General features: G+C 41.7%; 1 protein-coding gene across 1 annotated transcript in view; it reads right to left on the bottom strand.

The window, feature by feature from the left end:
* The window catches only part of XDH (xanthine dehydrogenase), a 46686-nt gene that overhangs the window by 9703 nt on the left and 18442 nt on the right, over window positions 1–18541 (bottom strand). Inside the window, exons 12-26 of the mRNA XM_083856714.1 lie at window positions 17753–17904; window positions 16843–16936; window positions 15991–16100; window positions 13080–13264; window positions 12151–12319; window positions 11607–11696; window positions 10765–10934; window positions 8204–8327; window positions 7690–7809; window positions 6066–6162; window positions 4956–5080; window positions 4087–4220; window positions 2578–2665; window positions 1881–1967; window positions 233–424 (exon numbers count right to left, since the gene is read on the bottom strand). Of these exons, the coding sequence (XP_083712840.1) occupies window positions 233–424; window positions 1881–1967; window positions 2578–2665; window positions 4087–4220; window positions 4956–5080; window positions 6066–6162; window positions 7690–7809; window positions 8204–8327; window positions 10765–10934; window positions 11607–11696; window positions 12151–12319; window positions 13080–13264; window positions 15991–16100; window positions 16843–16936; window positions 17753–17904 (1937 nt within the window). The remainder of the gene's footprint in view (window positions 1–232; window positions 425–1880; window positions 1968–2577; window positions 2666–4086; window positions 4221–4955; window positions 5081–6065; window positions 6163–7689; window positions 7810–8203; window positions 8328–10764; window positions 10935–11606; window positions 11697–12150; window positions 12320–13079; window positions 13265–15990; window positions 16101–16842; window positions 16937–17752; window positions 17905–18541) is intronic.

Raw genomic sequence — 18541 nt, 5'->3', positions numbered from 1 at the left:
ATCCTTAAAGCAGATGTAACAAAATTGAGGCTACCAAGGAATTTAATTAAACAGAAGATAATCCATGCTAGAATGCATCTGCCACGCAAGTTTGAGATCCTGCTAGGAGCTCAGCAAAAAAAAAAAAAAAAAAAAAAAAAGTTCTTATGCTTAAAAATTCCATGTGGCTGATACAGTTCTCAGAGCTTGTTCAAAGGCAGCAGCACCCTGGAAGGTGTCAGCAGGTCTGTACCTCCTCAGGTGGCAGGCCGCACTTCCGAGCAACGTCACTCATCCAGCACTCAGCAATCATCATTCCCTGGGGCCCTCCAAAGCCACGGAAGGCTGTGTTGGAAGGCAAGTTGGTCTTGCAAACAATGCCCACGCTGCTGACATTGGGAATGTTGTAGGAGTTATCCAAATGTAACAGGGCTCTGTCCATTACCTGGTGAAGAAAAGGAATGGAGGTGGACACATTTTACATGAATTGAATATCAGACTTCTCACCAGTGCCAAAACCAGACTGGAAGCTCTGAAGCTAATTTACAACAATCAGCACTTTCTCTTGCACCCTGCAGTGCTGCAGTCAACATAGCTGGATGAACACTGAAGTGCAGCCAGAACTGCCTCCCACGTGCAATGGAATGTCAAGTGGTGTCCTCCTGAAGGACAGGACAATAAGCACACTTCTCTGTTGACACTTATGGCTCTAGGACAATTGAGCTTCAAAGTCCCTTTTTGGCCCTGAGCTCATGCTGAGTCAAACTGTTAGTAAATCCCATTATCTGCCTGGAAGAAATAGAGTTTTCTGTTCATTATATTGAATAATCTGTTACTGGAAAAGAAGTTTTTCTGATATCAAATGACTCAGCACAGGGCTATGGCAGTAAGGGCAAACATATGAAATAAAGATTTTCAGTAACTACTGAACTGCAAGATTTGAGATTTTTGTCCACTTATTGTCCACATCAGGAAAGAGGCAGAGCTTCTTTCTGGCTTGTGTTTCCAGACTCCCCTTCCAGCAGCAGCACAGAGAGGACACTGCACACAACCCAACCTTATTTGTACATGGGAGCACTTTCCAGTCCCGATTCAGACACTGTCAAAAGACAATTACACAGATGTGCTCTCAACCAGGCCTTCAGCTTATGCAAAGACACTTGCCTGTCATTCTGCTCTGCCCAGCACCAGCCACATTACCAGCATCAAATGTGGTTCTGGTAGAGAGCTCTTGCAATTCTTTCCTATGGGAAAGAATCCATTTTTGCAGAAAATTATTCAAGACTTGGGAGATGGGAGAAAGTGAGCTAGAATAAACATAAGTGACACTAGGCTATTGAGTTGGTCACTCATATGACAGAAAAGGAGAATTTTTAACTCATCAGTGCAAAACTTCTTGGAGACAAACTCAGAACTTGGGCCCATTTTTTGTCCTTACTGCTTGTGAGCACAGTGTTGGCTTTAGCCACTCCTTTACAAGCTTGTTGATTTAGGCACCCTGCCCTGATCAGCCTATTGACTGGGATGCTTCCTTTTCCAAGGAACTATCCTTCCCCAGTGCTGGGAACCTATTAGTCGCCTTGCATTGTGCAACAACTTTTCCATTGTGCAACAACTTTTCCATCACAGCCCTCTGTAATGCAAAGCAAACATTTTTGACCCCTTTGCTCAACCTTAGTTATTACAGCATCCATAAGAATTATGTGGCACACGCTAAGGCAGGTCAGTTGGCTCACAGAGCATTTGTAGAAGCTCCAAAAGCCCTTCAAAATCTGTTTCCAGTCATGTCAAAGAGCTGCATGTGCAAGCAGTGCTGTAGGCAACAGCTCTCTGAAGGCAGAGCAGAAAGTTGCACAGAAACTCACCTTCTGCTTAATTAGCCATCAGAAAATTCTACTTACACCATGAGAGAGGTCTACAGAGTTGCCCCCATTGCTGTAGTATGACACCTCCAGACTCTTGACTTTCCCATTCTTCATGAAGCCAACCTGTCAAGAGAGTGTCTCCTCAGTAATCAGTTTTCTACAAAATGTTCTGTTTTGTGCTTGCCTCCAAAAACTGAATGGATCTCACACAGGCAGAGTGGGCTGACTGTCCCAGTGAAGCATAGGGCAGGCACAGCCAGCAGCCAAGGGAGTTCCCCAGGAAAGGGTTCGTGCATGTGCCTATCTTGCCTCAGAGAACTCTTCCAAATTATATGCTGGCCACTTATCACAGCCATAATTTCCTTAACAGATTCTGCTTTCGAAAGCAGCAGCAGTTTGAGGGGGATTGAAGCAGAAAGGAAGTTCACAAAGTGCATTGCTGTGAAAAGGGTGCTTTACGGGAATAGGCGAGTCTCCAAAAGCAATGTGATTGTCAGCAAGGACAAAGTCCTGGTGGCAAGGAAGACAGAATAATTAATGCTGAGGTCACAAGAAGGGAACCACCCAAGCCAAAATTACTTTAACAGAAAACATGCTACAGCCCATCTGACCTGGCCTGTTTGCAGCAGGGGAGATCAGCAGTGAAACATTTTTTTTCACGATTTCTTACTGATCCCTGATGTCTCTGGGGACAGTACTGAGACCAATGGATTCTTCTCATGTATATGCATACCTTGTATCTCCCCAGGAAGGGGTGCCTGCCCCCACTTATCAGCATGTCCTCATCTCGATCCAGCATGCACCTCACTGCACGGCCAGTCCTGTTAAAGAACACAGTTTTTTAGGCAAAGCCTGAAGTGCACAATAGAGTTCCTGCAGAACAAGACTCTTCTCTTTGTGTTTCCAGGGTCCCAATGGGCAGTTTAGGGTAAACTGCTTGGTTTACATATCTTACTCTTAAGAAAATGGCAAGACTGAGTAAAAAACATAAACATCTCCAAAGCTGGGATCTGTTTGTGAAAATTCTTGCAAAGACTCATGTATTTAAAAAAAGGATAATTTCTTCTAGAGATAGATGCTAATAACTGAGCAATCACTGTTTTCCAGATTATTCCTCAAGGCACTCTGTTGGCTTTGAAAGAGACAATGCCATAGGAATTATATAATAATGTGAAGTAAAGTACTAACTAGCCTTCGATTTGATCTTATTTTTTATTTGCTTATTTATTATCAAGGGGGAGAGTAGGATTTGCTCTTAATTTTCTAACAATTTTGCCTTCTGAGTGGCTGTCTTCAGGTTGTACAAATATCTAGTGAATGTCATAGATGTTATTTTGCAACCTCCAGGATGTCAAACAGTGGTTTGGCTGGCAGAGATAAAGAGAAGAAAAGAATGCTAATATATTACTGATTAATTAGAGAAAGCAGGTTGTTTGCTCAGAACAGAAAAAAATGAAGTCAATTTAAAAACAGAGTTTTATTTTCGCTGTTCTCATCCAAAGGCATTGTATCAAACTGCTGCTGTGTTGCAAGATCCCTCTAGCACTGCCAGCAAGGGCAGGACTGGGAAGGGCAGGGTACAGGCAGGGCAGGAATGTCATCTCAGAGGACACGTTCACCCAAAACCTGCACAGTTAAACATGAGCCCACAGCAAAACTCCAGAAACCAGGAAAGGAGCACATTTCCAATCTACTCTTCATAAAGGGTTGCAACCTAGGTTCATTCCCTGAGCTTTTAGGGGTTTGAAAAGTGTGGGTTCCAAGCCTTGCCATCATTCCTAGGGAAAAATCCGAAGAGGGAGTTTGCAGAAGAGCAGACAAATAATGTTGCAAGACTGGTGTAGTAGTTTTGAACAAGGAAGAGATTCTCTTAAACAAAAAAAAAAAATGTGGCTAGTGTTAAATGTTTGGGGTGAAGTGAGGGGGAGAGGCAAATAATTTGAGATACAAGAGTTTTAAGAAAGCACCAAAGGAGTAAAGAATACAGAGTTTTTTCCCCCCCTTTCCTATTAAAAGCTGACATTCCTGCATAAACTTAGTTCCTCTGGGCAGGTTCAATCCCTCGTATCAGCTAAGAACCCATTAGCCACCTCCTCTGGGAAATCCCAAGCTTGCTATAAGTTGTACAGTAAGAAGACATGGAGAGATTGAAAGTGCTCCAGCAAAAATGGTGCTCCACAAAGAGGCAACCTGGGACAATCTGAAGGGGAAAAAAAAATCCTTTCCCTACACCCAAACTTACTTGAAGGCTGCAACAGCCACTACAGATGTCAAAATAGTACTCCTAGTCTCTTTTCCTCCAAATCCTCCTCCCATTCTTTTCACTCGAACCACAATCCGATTCGAAGGCACTCCCAGTGCATTAGCAGCAAACTCCTAAAAATAAACAAAACAGCAGGACATGTAGGGAGCTCAGCTGGTGTTAAGAACTAGATGCCAACACATTGCCTTCCTGCAACCATTTCAACAGTGCAAATATTGGGTTTGATGCAATTGGATTTGATGCAATTGGAGCCAATAAGCCCAGCATTTGACGTCTGGGGGGAAGCCCAACATGTGATCTCCAAGGGGAAAAGATACAGTGCTGCAGCACACAGGCACAGATTCAGGAAAAGACTGACATGAGATGATGTTACTAAGACACAAGATCTCATTTAGCACAGAGTTTGACATTCATAGCACCCTCACTTCATTGAGAGATCTTTGGACAGTCTTGGTGAGCCAGCAAACAAGGCCAAGGACACCCCATGGTGCCAGTAGCCTTTCTCATGGAATGGAAGAATTGGTGCACAGCCAGTGGTTTCACCACCTCTCTTTCAGATGTGTCACTCAAGCATGGTGTCTCCTGAGCAGCTAGGACCCTCTCCAGAAAGGGCTAAGCATGCAATCCCTCTTAACAAAGATGTGCTGCCAAGAGAAACATCTCTGTCACCTGGAAGGAGATTCAGGACTCCAGCAGGATGGATAAAGACTTTAGATCCCATACCCGACTCCAGGCCTATGTGTTTTTTTCAGTTGAAGAATAAAATAAGAGCAACTATCAAACAACCATTCATCTAGTCTGAAACTGAGAAATGAATGCCTTTTAGGCATCAAGTTAATGAGAAGTACCTGTGTCTTCATTGGGTTTTGGGTCGACGCAAAGAGCTCCATCTCACCATCTTCTCCCTTTGGCACAGCCAAAGTACAGTGGGTTTCCAGGTAGAAATGCTCCTGACCACCAAGGTACATCTCTCCTAGAAAATTGAAAGAAATGTCCCATTAAAAGGACATCTCTGGTGTTATAAGCTATCTCCCGTCACATGTTATCTTCAATCTGCTGCCTTTTGTACATGTTAACTGACAACCCTTTGCTTTGCCCAGCACGGGATATCACTAATTCTAAAACTGACACTTCTGGTTCAATGTTTAAAAAACAACAAAACACAATAAAAAAATCCAACCACACTTCCTTTCTACTTTCTAGAAATCTTCATTCTGAAACACAAGTGGCTGGCATTCCAAAAGTAAGCCTGCACACCATGCCACTGATCCAGCATCCCTTAAGATGCAGTATTTGGTGCCTTTCAAGACTGCCTCAATAACACCACTGAGATAAGAATAAAAATAAATCAAGTGTAGACTAGCTGAGTAGAAAAAATACAAGGTTACAAACTTTGAAACAGGAGAACAAAAATAGAAACCCAAAATGCCTCAAGGTGATCTAACTGGGAATCAACTCTCTATCACTGCATGTGGCTCTTTCCCAGGACATCTTACCTGGCAGTGCTGAGGGTACCATTTCCAGTCATGCTGCACACAATTAAATGCCAGAAACAACCTCCTTTCTCAGTCATGGCCCTGATCTGTTCATTGTGTCCCATTTGCCTAAGATACAGCCATACACCAAATTAAAGGAAATTTGCTGTCTGTAAGATTTAGACCAGACTATGTCTGGACAAGGAAAAATTTCAGGAAGGAAAAAAACCACTTTTTTGCTCAGAATATTTGCTCAAGAAAAATATGTCATTTCATTGAAAGAAGAGTGTTTTCTGGGGGCACAGCTGGGAGCATCCAGGTCTGTTAGAAACAATAAAATTCCTATACCAGTCTGAAACTTTATATGAAATTAATTTAGTCCTGCAAGCCTTACTCTCAGTATCTCATATCCATAAAAAGGAGCTTGACTTCTTTTGTCACCAAGTATACTATTTCAAAAGAATTATTAATGCTTATTCTCACCTTCCAAAATGTGATCAGATTCTTCAAATCCTTTCTTCACATCTCCCTTATTAATCCTCTTTATATCCTTAAAGAAAGATTGTTTCTCAATGGCTTCCTAGGAAACAGAACAACACAATGACATTTTTGTGTAAGTGGAATGAAATCAAACCCTCCTCTAACTGAAGAAGAAATATCCAAGATAAAAAGCACAAGAACTTATCAGACACTTTCCATGGTAGTAGCCAAGAGGCTTGACTAAAAGCGATACAAAATAACTTTTGGCAAAAAAGCAATTTCACAACCAACACCATAATTGGACAATCTTAAGGTACTCCTTGTGATTTGTTTTACATTGTGGACCCAGAACCTCAAGGCCTGTAACCACCAGAGCTATAACTTACAACTTATATTAACTCTTGTCTGTAGCCCATAAAGTGGGAGGAAAGGAAAAAAAAATTTAAAAAATTAAAAAGAGAAAGAGAGAAAGAGGAAGTGAAATCTCTCAGATAAGAAGTTTGCTTCTGAGTTAATACACAATCATGTTTCTAAGGGAAGTTTAACAAAGGCATTTTCCTTTTGCCAAAACTGAAGCTTTCCATAATGAAAAATACCCCAACTAAATATCAAACAACAAAACCAAAACACCCCAGCACGTTTTTGGCTCCACTCCCATGTTCCCTGGTTGAATAAACAACTAGAAGCCTTAGAAAAGGCAAAGGTCTCACACATTGTTTGTTAATCCACAAATGACGCAAACAACCCAAAATCTGTCCTTAGATGACAGTACCAATGCCTGTACAAGACACTGCACAGACTCTTTCTAGTTGCGTGAATAGAATTCAAATTACAAAACACATGGTATGAAATACTATTAAAAACATTTCATTAGAATCCTATGTTTCTAAATCTCCACTAAAAATGGCTTCATGCATTTTTCTGTCTCATTTCTAGAAATGAAAGTTGTGTAGTATCATTTGGCTTTATTGTCTCATAAGGAAATCTTGTGAACAAGTTTTCTAGTTAAAAAAATAAAAAAAGCATGAAAAGATCACACATCTGCACATCAATTTCTTCAGCTTTGAGAAAAGCCATTTAAAGACTGTGTCCATACAGTTCACAGAAGGGAGTGAACTCCTGAAATTTAATTTCATCCAGCTTAGAAACTAGATGAGTGGTCTGCAGAAATCTCAGAGAAGCAGTGCAGTGACAGAGCTAGAAAAGACATTTTCACACCTTATTATTACTTCTTATAAATGAGAGAATGAAGAGGGAATGGATATCAATGAAGCCAGCAGGGTCACACAAGAGAATATTAAGAGCAAGCCTCTGTGGGTAAGAATGTAACTCATGGTAACCTTGTTCATTTAAACAAATTTCTGTTGAGCACAATATTATCTCCCCGAGCTTGGTTTGTCTGTTTCAGCTTTAAATAGCACAAAAAAAGTTAATGTACTCTAAATCAGCAGGGCACCAAAGATCTACCTTCTTTATATTTAAATACACAATTTATTCCTTCTATCCACATCCTGTTGCACCCACAAGCACAAACAAAACGTGGGGTTAAGTAACCACAGGTGTAAGAACAGAACTAGACATCAGGGGCTCCCAAGCCAACTGCAGATGCAGAACTGAGCCATCTTACCTGAATTGTGACAATAGGTTTAAGTTCTTCATACTTAATCTTCACAGCTTTAGCTGCTCTCCTGGAATGTTCCTGTGTGTCTGCAAGGACTGCACCGATGATATGACCCACACAGGTGACCTACAGGCAAGATTAGGACCCACCATCATTTGGGATGTGTGATTGCAGTGACAAGAGACTCATGATAATTCTCTTTATCTATTCCTTCTCTGCAGTTTGCTCAGACCACTCTATAAAAAATCAGCCTAGTGAAAATAATCACAAGCAAATCTGGACAGCAACCGAGTGAGCTTGTCCCAGGGGGCTGCAGCATAGAGGAGAATCGTGCAGATAACACACAGGAGGGGGCACAGGGCAAAGGGACTTGGGCCTTACTGAATTTGGCACCAAGATTTCTATTGACCCCAGTGCAGCTAGAACTACCTCTGTTTAAGGTAGAGGACTTGACTGGACAGTAGTAGAAATGTTATCTCCTGAGCAGCATGATTGAGAAAGGCTATTTTTAGCTACATACCACATCCTTAGCGAAGACAGTCTCATCATTAGCGATGCCAGTGATGTTACTGCCAGGAACATCCTTGGCAGAGACAAAACACACAAACCCAGGAACACTCTGAGCTTCAGATGCATCTACAGAACTAAGGAAAGAAGGAGAGACAGTGTTATTTCTCATTTTTCTTTGTGTAAATGATTATGGGATTTCAATACAAATTCAGGCCTGGTTTCCTCAAGTTTGGCTATGCCATGTGAACATCACGTGTGACTGTGACAGAAAGCATAATATATGAGAGACATAAAATAATTTGGGATCTATATGAAAATGTTAATCCTGACTGTGAGACTGATCATCAGCCTGCTTCTTTGGACTATGTCATACATCTTTTCCCTAAGACATATCTGAACTTGATCCAACTGCCACATGTACTAAAGATTCTTTGATGACAAGTTGGTGTTACTACTTCAGGAAGACTCCACTGTCTTCCTAGCTGCCATGATTCTTGCCATGAAGGCAAGAATTCTCCGTCTATGGATAAAAATGAAATTTTAGTGCAGACATGTATTATCTGCCATGGGTGAGTTAGGGAGAAATTGCTGAGAATCAATCATAAGGAAGCTTCAGGGTTTTTAAGAGGATGCAAAAGAAGTGATGCTCAAAAAGACAAAAACCTTCATGAAAGGCTTTCATTGGTAATCAGCAAAAGAAGCAGCTAACCAAAATGCTTGTCTGCTTCAATCATATATAGATTTAAAACTCAGTGACAAAATAACTAAAAAAACAGGCAATATAATTTAATTTTTATATATAGAACTTAGTAAAAACATATTAGAAAAGATTTTCAGGTTCCTTTTGCAATATTCAGTACATTGGCTTTACAGAGAAACAGTTGTGAATAAAAGAGCTGTGGCTTTCATTTTGCTGACTGAATGATTTATTGCCTTCTGTAAATTGCTGCAATTTTTTTCAGCAACTTGTTTAGATTCCAGAAACTTTTATATAAACTGTGCCTGAAAGCAGACGTTAGTACATCCCAGAGAGTCACAGACTTTTAAAAAAGACATTAAATGTATGAATTAACTTTCCCACATGAACCCTTAGACAGCAGGAACTTAAAATGCTATTTTTCTTTGGAAAGTTCTCTTTCCTGTGTTTCTGCAGCAGTAGCTCAAAAACAACCCCCTAACACTCTCTCTTAGTTACAAATGCAGAGGCAGATGGTGTCTGATTTACACTTGGTGCTCAAAATCTGACTTGGATGAAGTGGAAGTTTTCAAAGTCAATATTTTGACTGCCAAAATCATAGGTTGAGATACTTTTGTCCCCTGATTAAATATTCTACTACTTCCTCTATAGAATGTTACAGGCTCCCAGCCTGAAATATGTGTACACAACATAAATTCAAGAAAATACGTACAACAGCTTCTAGAAAACACTGCATGTTGTGGTCACAAGCATGGATGTGATGCCTTCTCTATCTCCCCATCTGTCCTGGCAGTAGTAACAACACTTAAGTGTCTGCATTGCACATTGCAACACCTAAAAATTAACTATGATGACAGAGCAGTTTCTTTCATAACCTGGGAGTCAACTACTACATCTGTGCATCCATGACCATTGTGCTGCCCATGCCACAGTGGGAAAGCTCTGGACAGGAAGCCTAACTAGGCAGGAAGTATTGCCTAAGGAATGAACAGAACATTGCAAGCCCATTGAGGATGACACGAGCCAATGTAACACAGAGTGTCCCACATCAAAGCAGCTGAGGGCAGATGAGAGCCTGCTGAGCCACCACCACATAAATAAAATTAGGGTTTGTGGGCACAGCCAGTCCTGCAATGGGACAACATTAAAATTCATATGAGAACGTAGATGGGATTACCTGCCAGGATGGGCCTTTAGGAATTGGTTATTCACTATTGTTATAAATTAGGTACCAGTCATGCCCTGGATGGACAAGATGTTTTCTGAGACAGCTGCACTTCCAAATACTGACCTGTCCACCTTGCTACAGCCAAGCACAAACAGGGCTACACCTCATAGCTGAAGCTAATTCACAAATTACTTTTGTGCAGAAGGCTTGATCACAGCCAGCGCAGGCAAGCACCATGCAAGGCAAAAGCCAGTGGACACAGCTGACTCACCAGCAGGAGAGCTGGTAGAACTGCATCGTACAACCTAATTTTTCAGGCAGATCAAAAGAGAATCTTCAAGCTGCATGCTCCAGTGAGTGATTGAAATGACATCTCAGCCTCTGTGGTGCTCTCCTACCCTGCTCCTTTTTAATTCTCCATGCCTGAGTATAAGAGATGGGAAATGCAAAAAGTTTGGCCTAAGCTGAAGGCTTTTGTGCTTCATCAAAGTCCAAAGTTTGGTTTGGTTCCCTCACATTCCCACTGACGCAGACTTGCAAGGCAGTTGTCACACACACAGCTCGCCTCCATGTAACAATGTGCAAGGAACTGGAGCTCCCGCCTAAGCAAAACCCTTTCCCTCACCCACACCCTGACAGATTGATGTTTTCTAAGCCACAAGGCACTGGATGCTTCCAACATTTGGAACTCAGAAGCAACACTTACAGGATCTTAGCGTGGGCCTTAGTGCTGGTCACCAGCGTTAGGTACAGCTCGTTCTCGTAGTGAGGGATGTCATCGCAGTACACAGCTTCTCCACTGGCTTGTTTGGCTGCTGAAACATGCACCAGAGGCCTGCCCACCATATCTTCCACAGCCTGCCCCTTGGGCACTTCCTGGAGTAAAACACATGGCTGATGACTACAGGCTTGGGTGGAAGGGGATGGAAGCATTGATGGGAGAGCAAAAGGCATAGTGAGACATTCTAGTGAAGGGGGAAGGGGATGGGGGCTCAGTCCTGTGTGAAAGGAAGGTAAACAAGATGCCACAAGTTATGGCTACACAGAAGGGAGCTGGAGGGAATGAAGTGAAAGGAGTTTGAGTTTTGAAATCGCTGTGGATGGGAAGGGTTTGGTTTCACATCTTGCATAAGAAGGTTCAAGTTCTGAAACTGGATTCTACTCTCAAAGCTGAAGAGAATGGGTCACTAACGGAGAAATAAGAAAGAGGATACATCCCAAGTGTGAAGCCTGAGAGATGCCAAGAAAGGCAGGCTGGGGAAAGCAGAAGGGGAATTTCAGCTTGGATACAGAGCTGGCTACAGGAGGAAAAGTGTTTTTATAAAGCTTTCAACAACAGTCTTGTGAAATGATAGGAAAGAATAGTATCCTAAAGTGAGGAAAAGATTGAGACCCAAACACAAGCTTCACGCATGGCATTCTAAAAGTTTATGTGATGACCATACTCAGGGAGACAAGAAGAATATAAGAAGCACAGTTTGAGCTACAGAAAAGCTTGCATCTATGTCATGTTGACATTGCTACTTACTTGGGAAAGCTGCTACTTACTTGGAAGAGCTGGGCATTTGCAATGGGATCTTTGTGAAACAACTCTGTAGCACTGAGGTAGTTTGAAGGGACGGGCTCACACATAGTTTTCTGCCAGAGACATATTCAAGAAAATCACCTTCCCTTCCAATTCCTTTCTCACTTTCCCTAGTAGCTCAGGATATTTTCCATTCTCCATCTCCCACCTAAGGTAATCCATAATCTACTGAGTTAAAGGCAAACAAGGCTCAGGCTCTGTGCCAAGAATAACCACTGAGCCACAAGACCACTTGTAATGCAGCAAATGAGAGAAGTCCAGAAACCATCTATGAACCCACAGAGCTACACCCTTCCACCACAAGGTGAGGATGCCATGAGGAAGCAAGTGGGAAGATACACAAGTCCCTGTTATGCAAGCAGTAGAGTAGCTCTGACAGCTATTGCAGCATGGATTTTGTTATCAGATGGGACTCTGCTCAAATCTGAACCCTCCCCATGCCTTCCCCACCAAGGCAGCACAAAGACATTCTCCTTCCCCAAATCTGCCTTCCCAAGGAGCACTCACAGTGCCACTCTTGCTCAGTTTCTGCAGGACTGTCAAGTAGAACTTGAAGAAGAAGCTGAGGGTGAGTGTGCGTCGGAAATCCACCATGCCGCCAGGAGCAGAAGGAGACAGATCCATCTCACCCGACAGCAAGCGGCAGGCGTCCTGCAGCAGCTTCTCATTCCAGTCTCTGCAAGGGAACAGAGTGACAGGCCTTGTTCAGATCTAAATTCACCAGGGCAGACTAACACTTCTGAGAATCACAAAATATGCTGAACTGGAAGGAGCCCATCAGGATCATCGGGTCCAGCTCCTGGCTTTGCACAGAACACCCCAAGGGTCACTCCATGTGCCTGAGAGCATTGTCCAAACACTTTTTTAGCTCTGTCAGGCTTGGTGCTGAGACCACTGCCCTGAAGAGCCTGTTCCAGTGCCCAGCCACCCTCTGGGTAAAGAATCTTTTCCCTGATATCCAACCTAAACCTCCCCTGACACAGCTTCATGCTGTTCTCACAAACGGTCAAGCGATAGCCATCAGTTCTATCTGCTCCTAGCATGTGCTTTGCTCTCATCTTGGGCTCATGTTACCTTTCCTAAAGATATGGCAAAGCTATTACATGGTAAAAGCACTGATCTTTCTGTCCAATTTGAAATGAACACAGTTTTATTAGTCATGACCACATCCAGCTTCTGTCCAACTGATGAGTGAATTTGGCAAGAAAATGGCTCTCTGAATGAGAAAATGACATGGATCTTTGAGGGTAAGGTATATTGGAGGAAGCAAGGCATTACACAAAACACGCTGCTGCAGAAACATAACTATATTTCTTCCCCTTTCTCCTTTGATGTACTTTTAGAGAGGATTTAGGGTGTTCTAGATATTTAAACTGCTCCTGTAAAAATCAGCACAGTTCCATTAGACAGTCTTTTTATCACAGAAAAATCCCTACCTGCCAGTGAGTTCTTTGCAAGTTTTTAGTGCCAGGACAGTGGTAGGAGCCATTCCTCCATAGCTTAGTTTTATCTCCTCCACTCTGCTTGTGCCCTCTTGGAAGAGGACTCTCATCCCACAGGTCACAATAGCAATGTCATCCTCACGACGGGAAGCCTGCTTGAAAGCTGAGAAGTATTCACCCTGGAACACAGAAAAATATTTCTTTATTCTCTACCTTGGCATGCTTTGGAGTCTGGAGAAGCTGTTTACCTATCTCTGTGTGCATGAGCTATTCCAGGGAACAGCATCTGGTTGATTCATTGTGCAGGGCCAAGCAGGACATGTTTGTTCAGGCAGCACTGCGTATTTTCCCATAATTCAATGATTAATTCTAATGTATCAGTTTAGTGGTTGTTATCAAGCCTGAGACTGTGGGAAACAAGCTTTGACAGAGATCTGCTCATATCTGTCACATTTTTCTATATTTCAAGAGGAAGAACCAAGACATATTGTTTGTGCATAAACAAAATTAATTTCTCAGCAAGTTTTTCTTCCTCCCAGGCTGCTAAGCTGGAAGTCTAATCAGTATCCTAAATCCCTTCCCTTCAGAAGTCTTTGAAATCTGCAAGAGCTGAAATCAGTCATCACAAATGTCTCTTAGTTTTAGAGTAGACCAGACTAACTAATAAAAGAAAATTTAATCTGTTACTGGAAATAGAATTCTCAGTTACTATCCATTCTCCACAGAGCGAGGAAATTCTTGTAAATGCACCAGCAACTACAGTGCACAAAACTCAGCAGCTCTCTTATGAAGAGTGGCTGTAAATATGAGATTAACACTCTAGCAGGATGCACCATGTAATGGTGACACCCTGGAGTCACAGCATGCTCAGTCCTCTTGCCTGCACTGCAGGTGAGGACAAATTGGTGCTCAGGCACCCCGCAGACTAAGAGAGGAATCAGATCTGATGTCTTTGCACTGCCCTTCTGCAGAGTTTTCTGACTAGTTTCTTTAATAGCTCAGCCAAGTGACTCCACACAGCACAGCAGCCTGCTTCATTAATTACTTCTAATCTGAAGTGGACAGCAATTCTTTCATTATTGCATAGAACAATTTCTCTCCTGTTGACAATGACAACAGTTTCACAAGAGGTCCCTTTTGTGCATCAAGGACTTGTTACTGGAAATATAAATGAAGGGTGTGCTTCATTTCCTGAATTCATATAATTACTCAGCAACCAGCAGATAATAGCAGAGGAGCATCAATAGCATCCTTCCAATGAGGACATTCTGCCACTGTGCTTGTTAAAACAATTAGCTTTCAAAGAGGAGAAAAAGCAGCCTCTTATCTTACTGTATAAGCAAAAGATTTCCAATAACACGATTGCAACAAGAGAGCAATATTGCCTTCACTCCTCACAAGACACCTTAATTTTCTTCATTCAGAGTCTTGTGGGAGGGGAAAGGAACTCATGACCTTTCCTCACTAGGAGCATAGGTAAGTGAACCATCACATCACATGCCTGCCTGGGTCTCCTGCTAAACAACAGAGCATGTTAATTCTTTCTGTAGTTTGGCCAGTCTTACCCTTAGTGGCACAAGTTACACGAATGCAAGGCATAACATCAGTTTCAAACAAAGATAAACAAAAAAATTCTACCTAGCTATGTGCCAAAACACCCCTGCTTTCATTCATGAGGATATCAGAGTTGCTGAAAACTTTGCCTGCGACAGCATTCATGCCAGCACCTTCAGACATGCCCTGAAGAACTTCAGCCTCCTTATTCGTGAGCAAAGATCAGCCAAGAAACCGTGAAGTTGAGAGTTCAAAAGTTGTTTCAGTTTATCAGATCAACGAGCTGCATGTAACCTAGGGCTGAAGCCACTGCCCCTGCTTGAAAACATTTTTTTTTGTGAAATTGCCATGAGACTGTCTCTTTCCATTGGTAACCTCAAGCGTGTTTCTCATTTTGGCAAAAAGTAATGTTTTTATCACAAGACCAAAGAAGGACCCCTCAGAAATAGATGGAAAAACCACCATAATTAAAATAATTTTGTTCCTTTAGTAGTTAAATAGAAAAATTAGAGAGGCTAGACAAGGGATTTATTAGTTCTCTCCCATAATACAATGGCATTTCAAGTAAATTGGTGTTTTTCATTTATAAAGAAAATTTATCACCACACTGCAAATCCTTGCATCCTATGACTTAGAGCCACAAGCCCTAAGAAGGTAAGTACCTTCACAATAAAATTACAGTGCGATGTTCTCAGCCCTAAAGGAAAAAGCGGAGTTTTACTTCTTAGACACTGAATCAGTTGTAGTTTATGCTGCTACAGCAGAGAAGCACTCATTGTTCCGTTAGAAGCAAGTTGTGCAGGCTCATTTGAAGTGGGAAGTCCACATGGACAAAATGTCCTGTCAGTCCTTGTGGTTTACATCTTGCAAGACAAGAATGTAGAAACTGAGCTTCCCTTTTATCCATACAGACTTCTCCCCATTTCTTTTCCCATTTAGGCTCACAGAAATTAAGCGAGAATCTTTGGCACATTACCTTCACTCTACATCAGAAATTGCTAAAATCTTTTCTGTTCTACTTTTCAAGCAGAACTTCTACCTCTGGGAACATCACTGTGACACTTCACCATTACCAAATGCACTCAAAAAGCTTCAGATAATAAAGTGAAATTTCTCTTCCTTGCACTAGAAAAATTCTTGGGTTTACCATATTTATCACAGAGCCCTGCTCCCTTTGCTTGCAAAAAACAGTGTGCAACTGGATTTTCTCCAAATAATTCATTTGCTTCCTCATCCACTTGGGACTACATAAGCATTTGGGGGACAGTCAGAAAAAAGTGCCTAACTTTGAAAACAACACTCAAATAACAGCATTTTATCTCCACAATCAGTGTTTTTCTTACAAACTTACCTTTTTGCTGTAGGGTATTTCGACAGAGAGAAGTATTTCTTCAGGCTTAACTATTGTCTTTCTGTAGCCAGTGAAAAACTTCTCATCCATCGTGACAGTCCTTTTGCCCTCTGTGGAGCAAAGGGACACCAATGGTGAATAAATGAAGAATGTCAACAGTATGTGTGGAAAAGCCTTCAAACCACACAAATCACTCTTGATATATCTGATTTCATTTTTCCACTCTCTTTCACCAAATCAGGAAAATCTTTCTCAGATTTACTATGGTATTTAGGGAATCTATGACAGCTTCTGCCTACATATTAAATTTTTGTTGCACAGGAACTGATCAGAGACCTCCTTCCCTCTCTATCTAATTAAAGCTTAGCTTCCAGGTGAGCCAGTTTCCAATGCTCTAATGAAATTTCCCTCTTTCTCCTTTCCATACCCTGCACACAAACCAGCACTCAGTCCACTGATCAGACAGTCCACTTACTTCAAGGATTCTATTTTTAAAAAAATTCCCAAGAACAAATAAAAACTGAGATGCTTGGCTTTCTTCTTAAAAAAAATAAACAAGTTTCAGTCTTTATCTGAATAAATCAGAAGGATTAAAGCATGATAGTGACAAAAACTATTTCATGCCTATTATACACAGTACCAGAGACTATCTGGCACAGAAGTTCAAAATTCTTTAGGAAGCCAACCTCAGGTCTAGCTTTAGGACTTTAGTCTCAAGAAGTGTGAAAACACTGAAAACTCAGACTAATAATGTTAATTTCCACTTTCAAGTTCTGGCCTGACCTAACAATCCATGGCAGAGGACTGCTGACTATCCCACTCCCCTCAGTGCCACAGGGAAATGTAACTTACCTTTTGATACCAAAGTCAGTTTGCTTCCACTTGCCATTAACACAGGATTTAAGTCAGAAATTGGGCTTGCTGTCATTATGTTCCCACCAATAGCCTAGAATGAAAATAATGCATCAGATAAATATTAAAAATCTAAGCAATTTTTTGACCTTTAATTAATTGGAAAAACCCAAACCCTATGAAATCAGATGCTGTCTCAGGCAATATTAACATTTGCCTGAAACAGATTTAGAACAGTGTTTTGTTAATGCATCAAAACTACTTTATGCTCAAACTTCATATGCACAACCATGCCAAATCACTGTACCTGCTATTAAGAAAGGATCCATGAAACTAAAAAGGATCTTATCAGTAACAATCAGAAACCAAGGTTTTTGGCTCCAAAACAAATGTATGGAACAGTATCTCATGGAATAAAAGTTCTTATTTGGTAGGCTGGTTTAACTGATTGCTTGATATTTTTTTCTTAGAACACATGGAGTTTGAACGCACCTTCCCCTTTAAAACTAGAGGAAGTTTTGTCAGATCTGATACACTAACACTATGACTGCCCAAGTTGTTATGGCAATAATACACACACCTGCTTCTTTGAAGTTTGTCCAGCACTCTAAATACCTTTTTTGTTAAATTAGTCAAGTATCACTACAGTTCCCCCCACTTGGTGATAACAGCAATGGAAGACCTGGACAACTGCCATGTTTCCCTTGCTTGCTAAATGTCTGATATCAGTGCAGCACAGACATCAGCTGAGACCCTACCACCTTCCAGGGTCGATTATTGTATCCTGGTTTCTTTCCCAAGGTCTGCAAACATTCTCGTGTGAGATGCACAGGGCATACCAACACTGAAGCTGGGCAGCTCCTCAGACTGAGGTTTCAACTACAGCCCCTGGTGCTCCCGAATCACTTACAGCGACATTCCTGATCTGTGGCCCTGCAAACCAGCGCAGCTGCTCCAGGACAGCCTGGAAGATCTCTGTTTTGTGTGCAGGAAGGTCTGCCACCGCTTTTCTCATCACCTCCTCTACTGACTTCAGGGTACAGGCAGCACCAATGGTGACCCCTGTAAACAAACAAAGGGAAAGAATTATCATTCTCCAAAACTTTGAGGTACAGTAGGATAGTTACTGTGTCTGCAAAGCTTAGATACACCGAGTTCAATTTGACCTTCAGTTACACCAGACTATTTAAAATCACTGCATGTAAACATCACACCCTCAGAAAAAAATTCACCTTCAAAGCACAGCTCATGCTGGTGCTGTCTCCCACATGACAGCAACACACCACCCTTTTCCATCAGTGTATTATTAAAAATATTGGCCTCCTATAAGTATTAGTTTGTCCTTTGAGGAGTGAACTCCAACTCCTTTCCAGTTCCCACACTTTAAATATCCTACCAGACATTGGGCCACATGCACTAAATTGTCCTAGGTAGTTCTATTTGTGAGACTGACCCATTTCCATCACAAAGCTAAGGGCAATAGAATAATAGAATTGTTAAGGTTGGAAAAGACCTCCAAAGATCACTGAGTCCAGCCTCTGACTGAACACCACCACATCAGCTAAACCACAGCAGTAAAAGTCATGTCCAGTCATTTCTTGAACACTTCCAGGGGTGTTGACTCCACTACCTCCATGGGCAGCCCAGTCCAGTGCTAGACCATGTTTTCACGTGAAGAAATTCTTCCTGATGTCAATCT

This window comes from Zosterops lateralis (genome assembly GCF_965231275.1).
Source record: "Zosterops lateralis genome assembly, chromosome: 3".
Classification (NCBI taxonomy): Eukaryota; Metazoa; Chordata; class Aves; order Passeriformes; family Zosteropidae; genus Zosterops; species Zosterops lateralis.
This window is presented reverse-complemented; position numbering and strand designations above follow the sequence as displayed.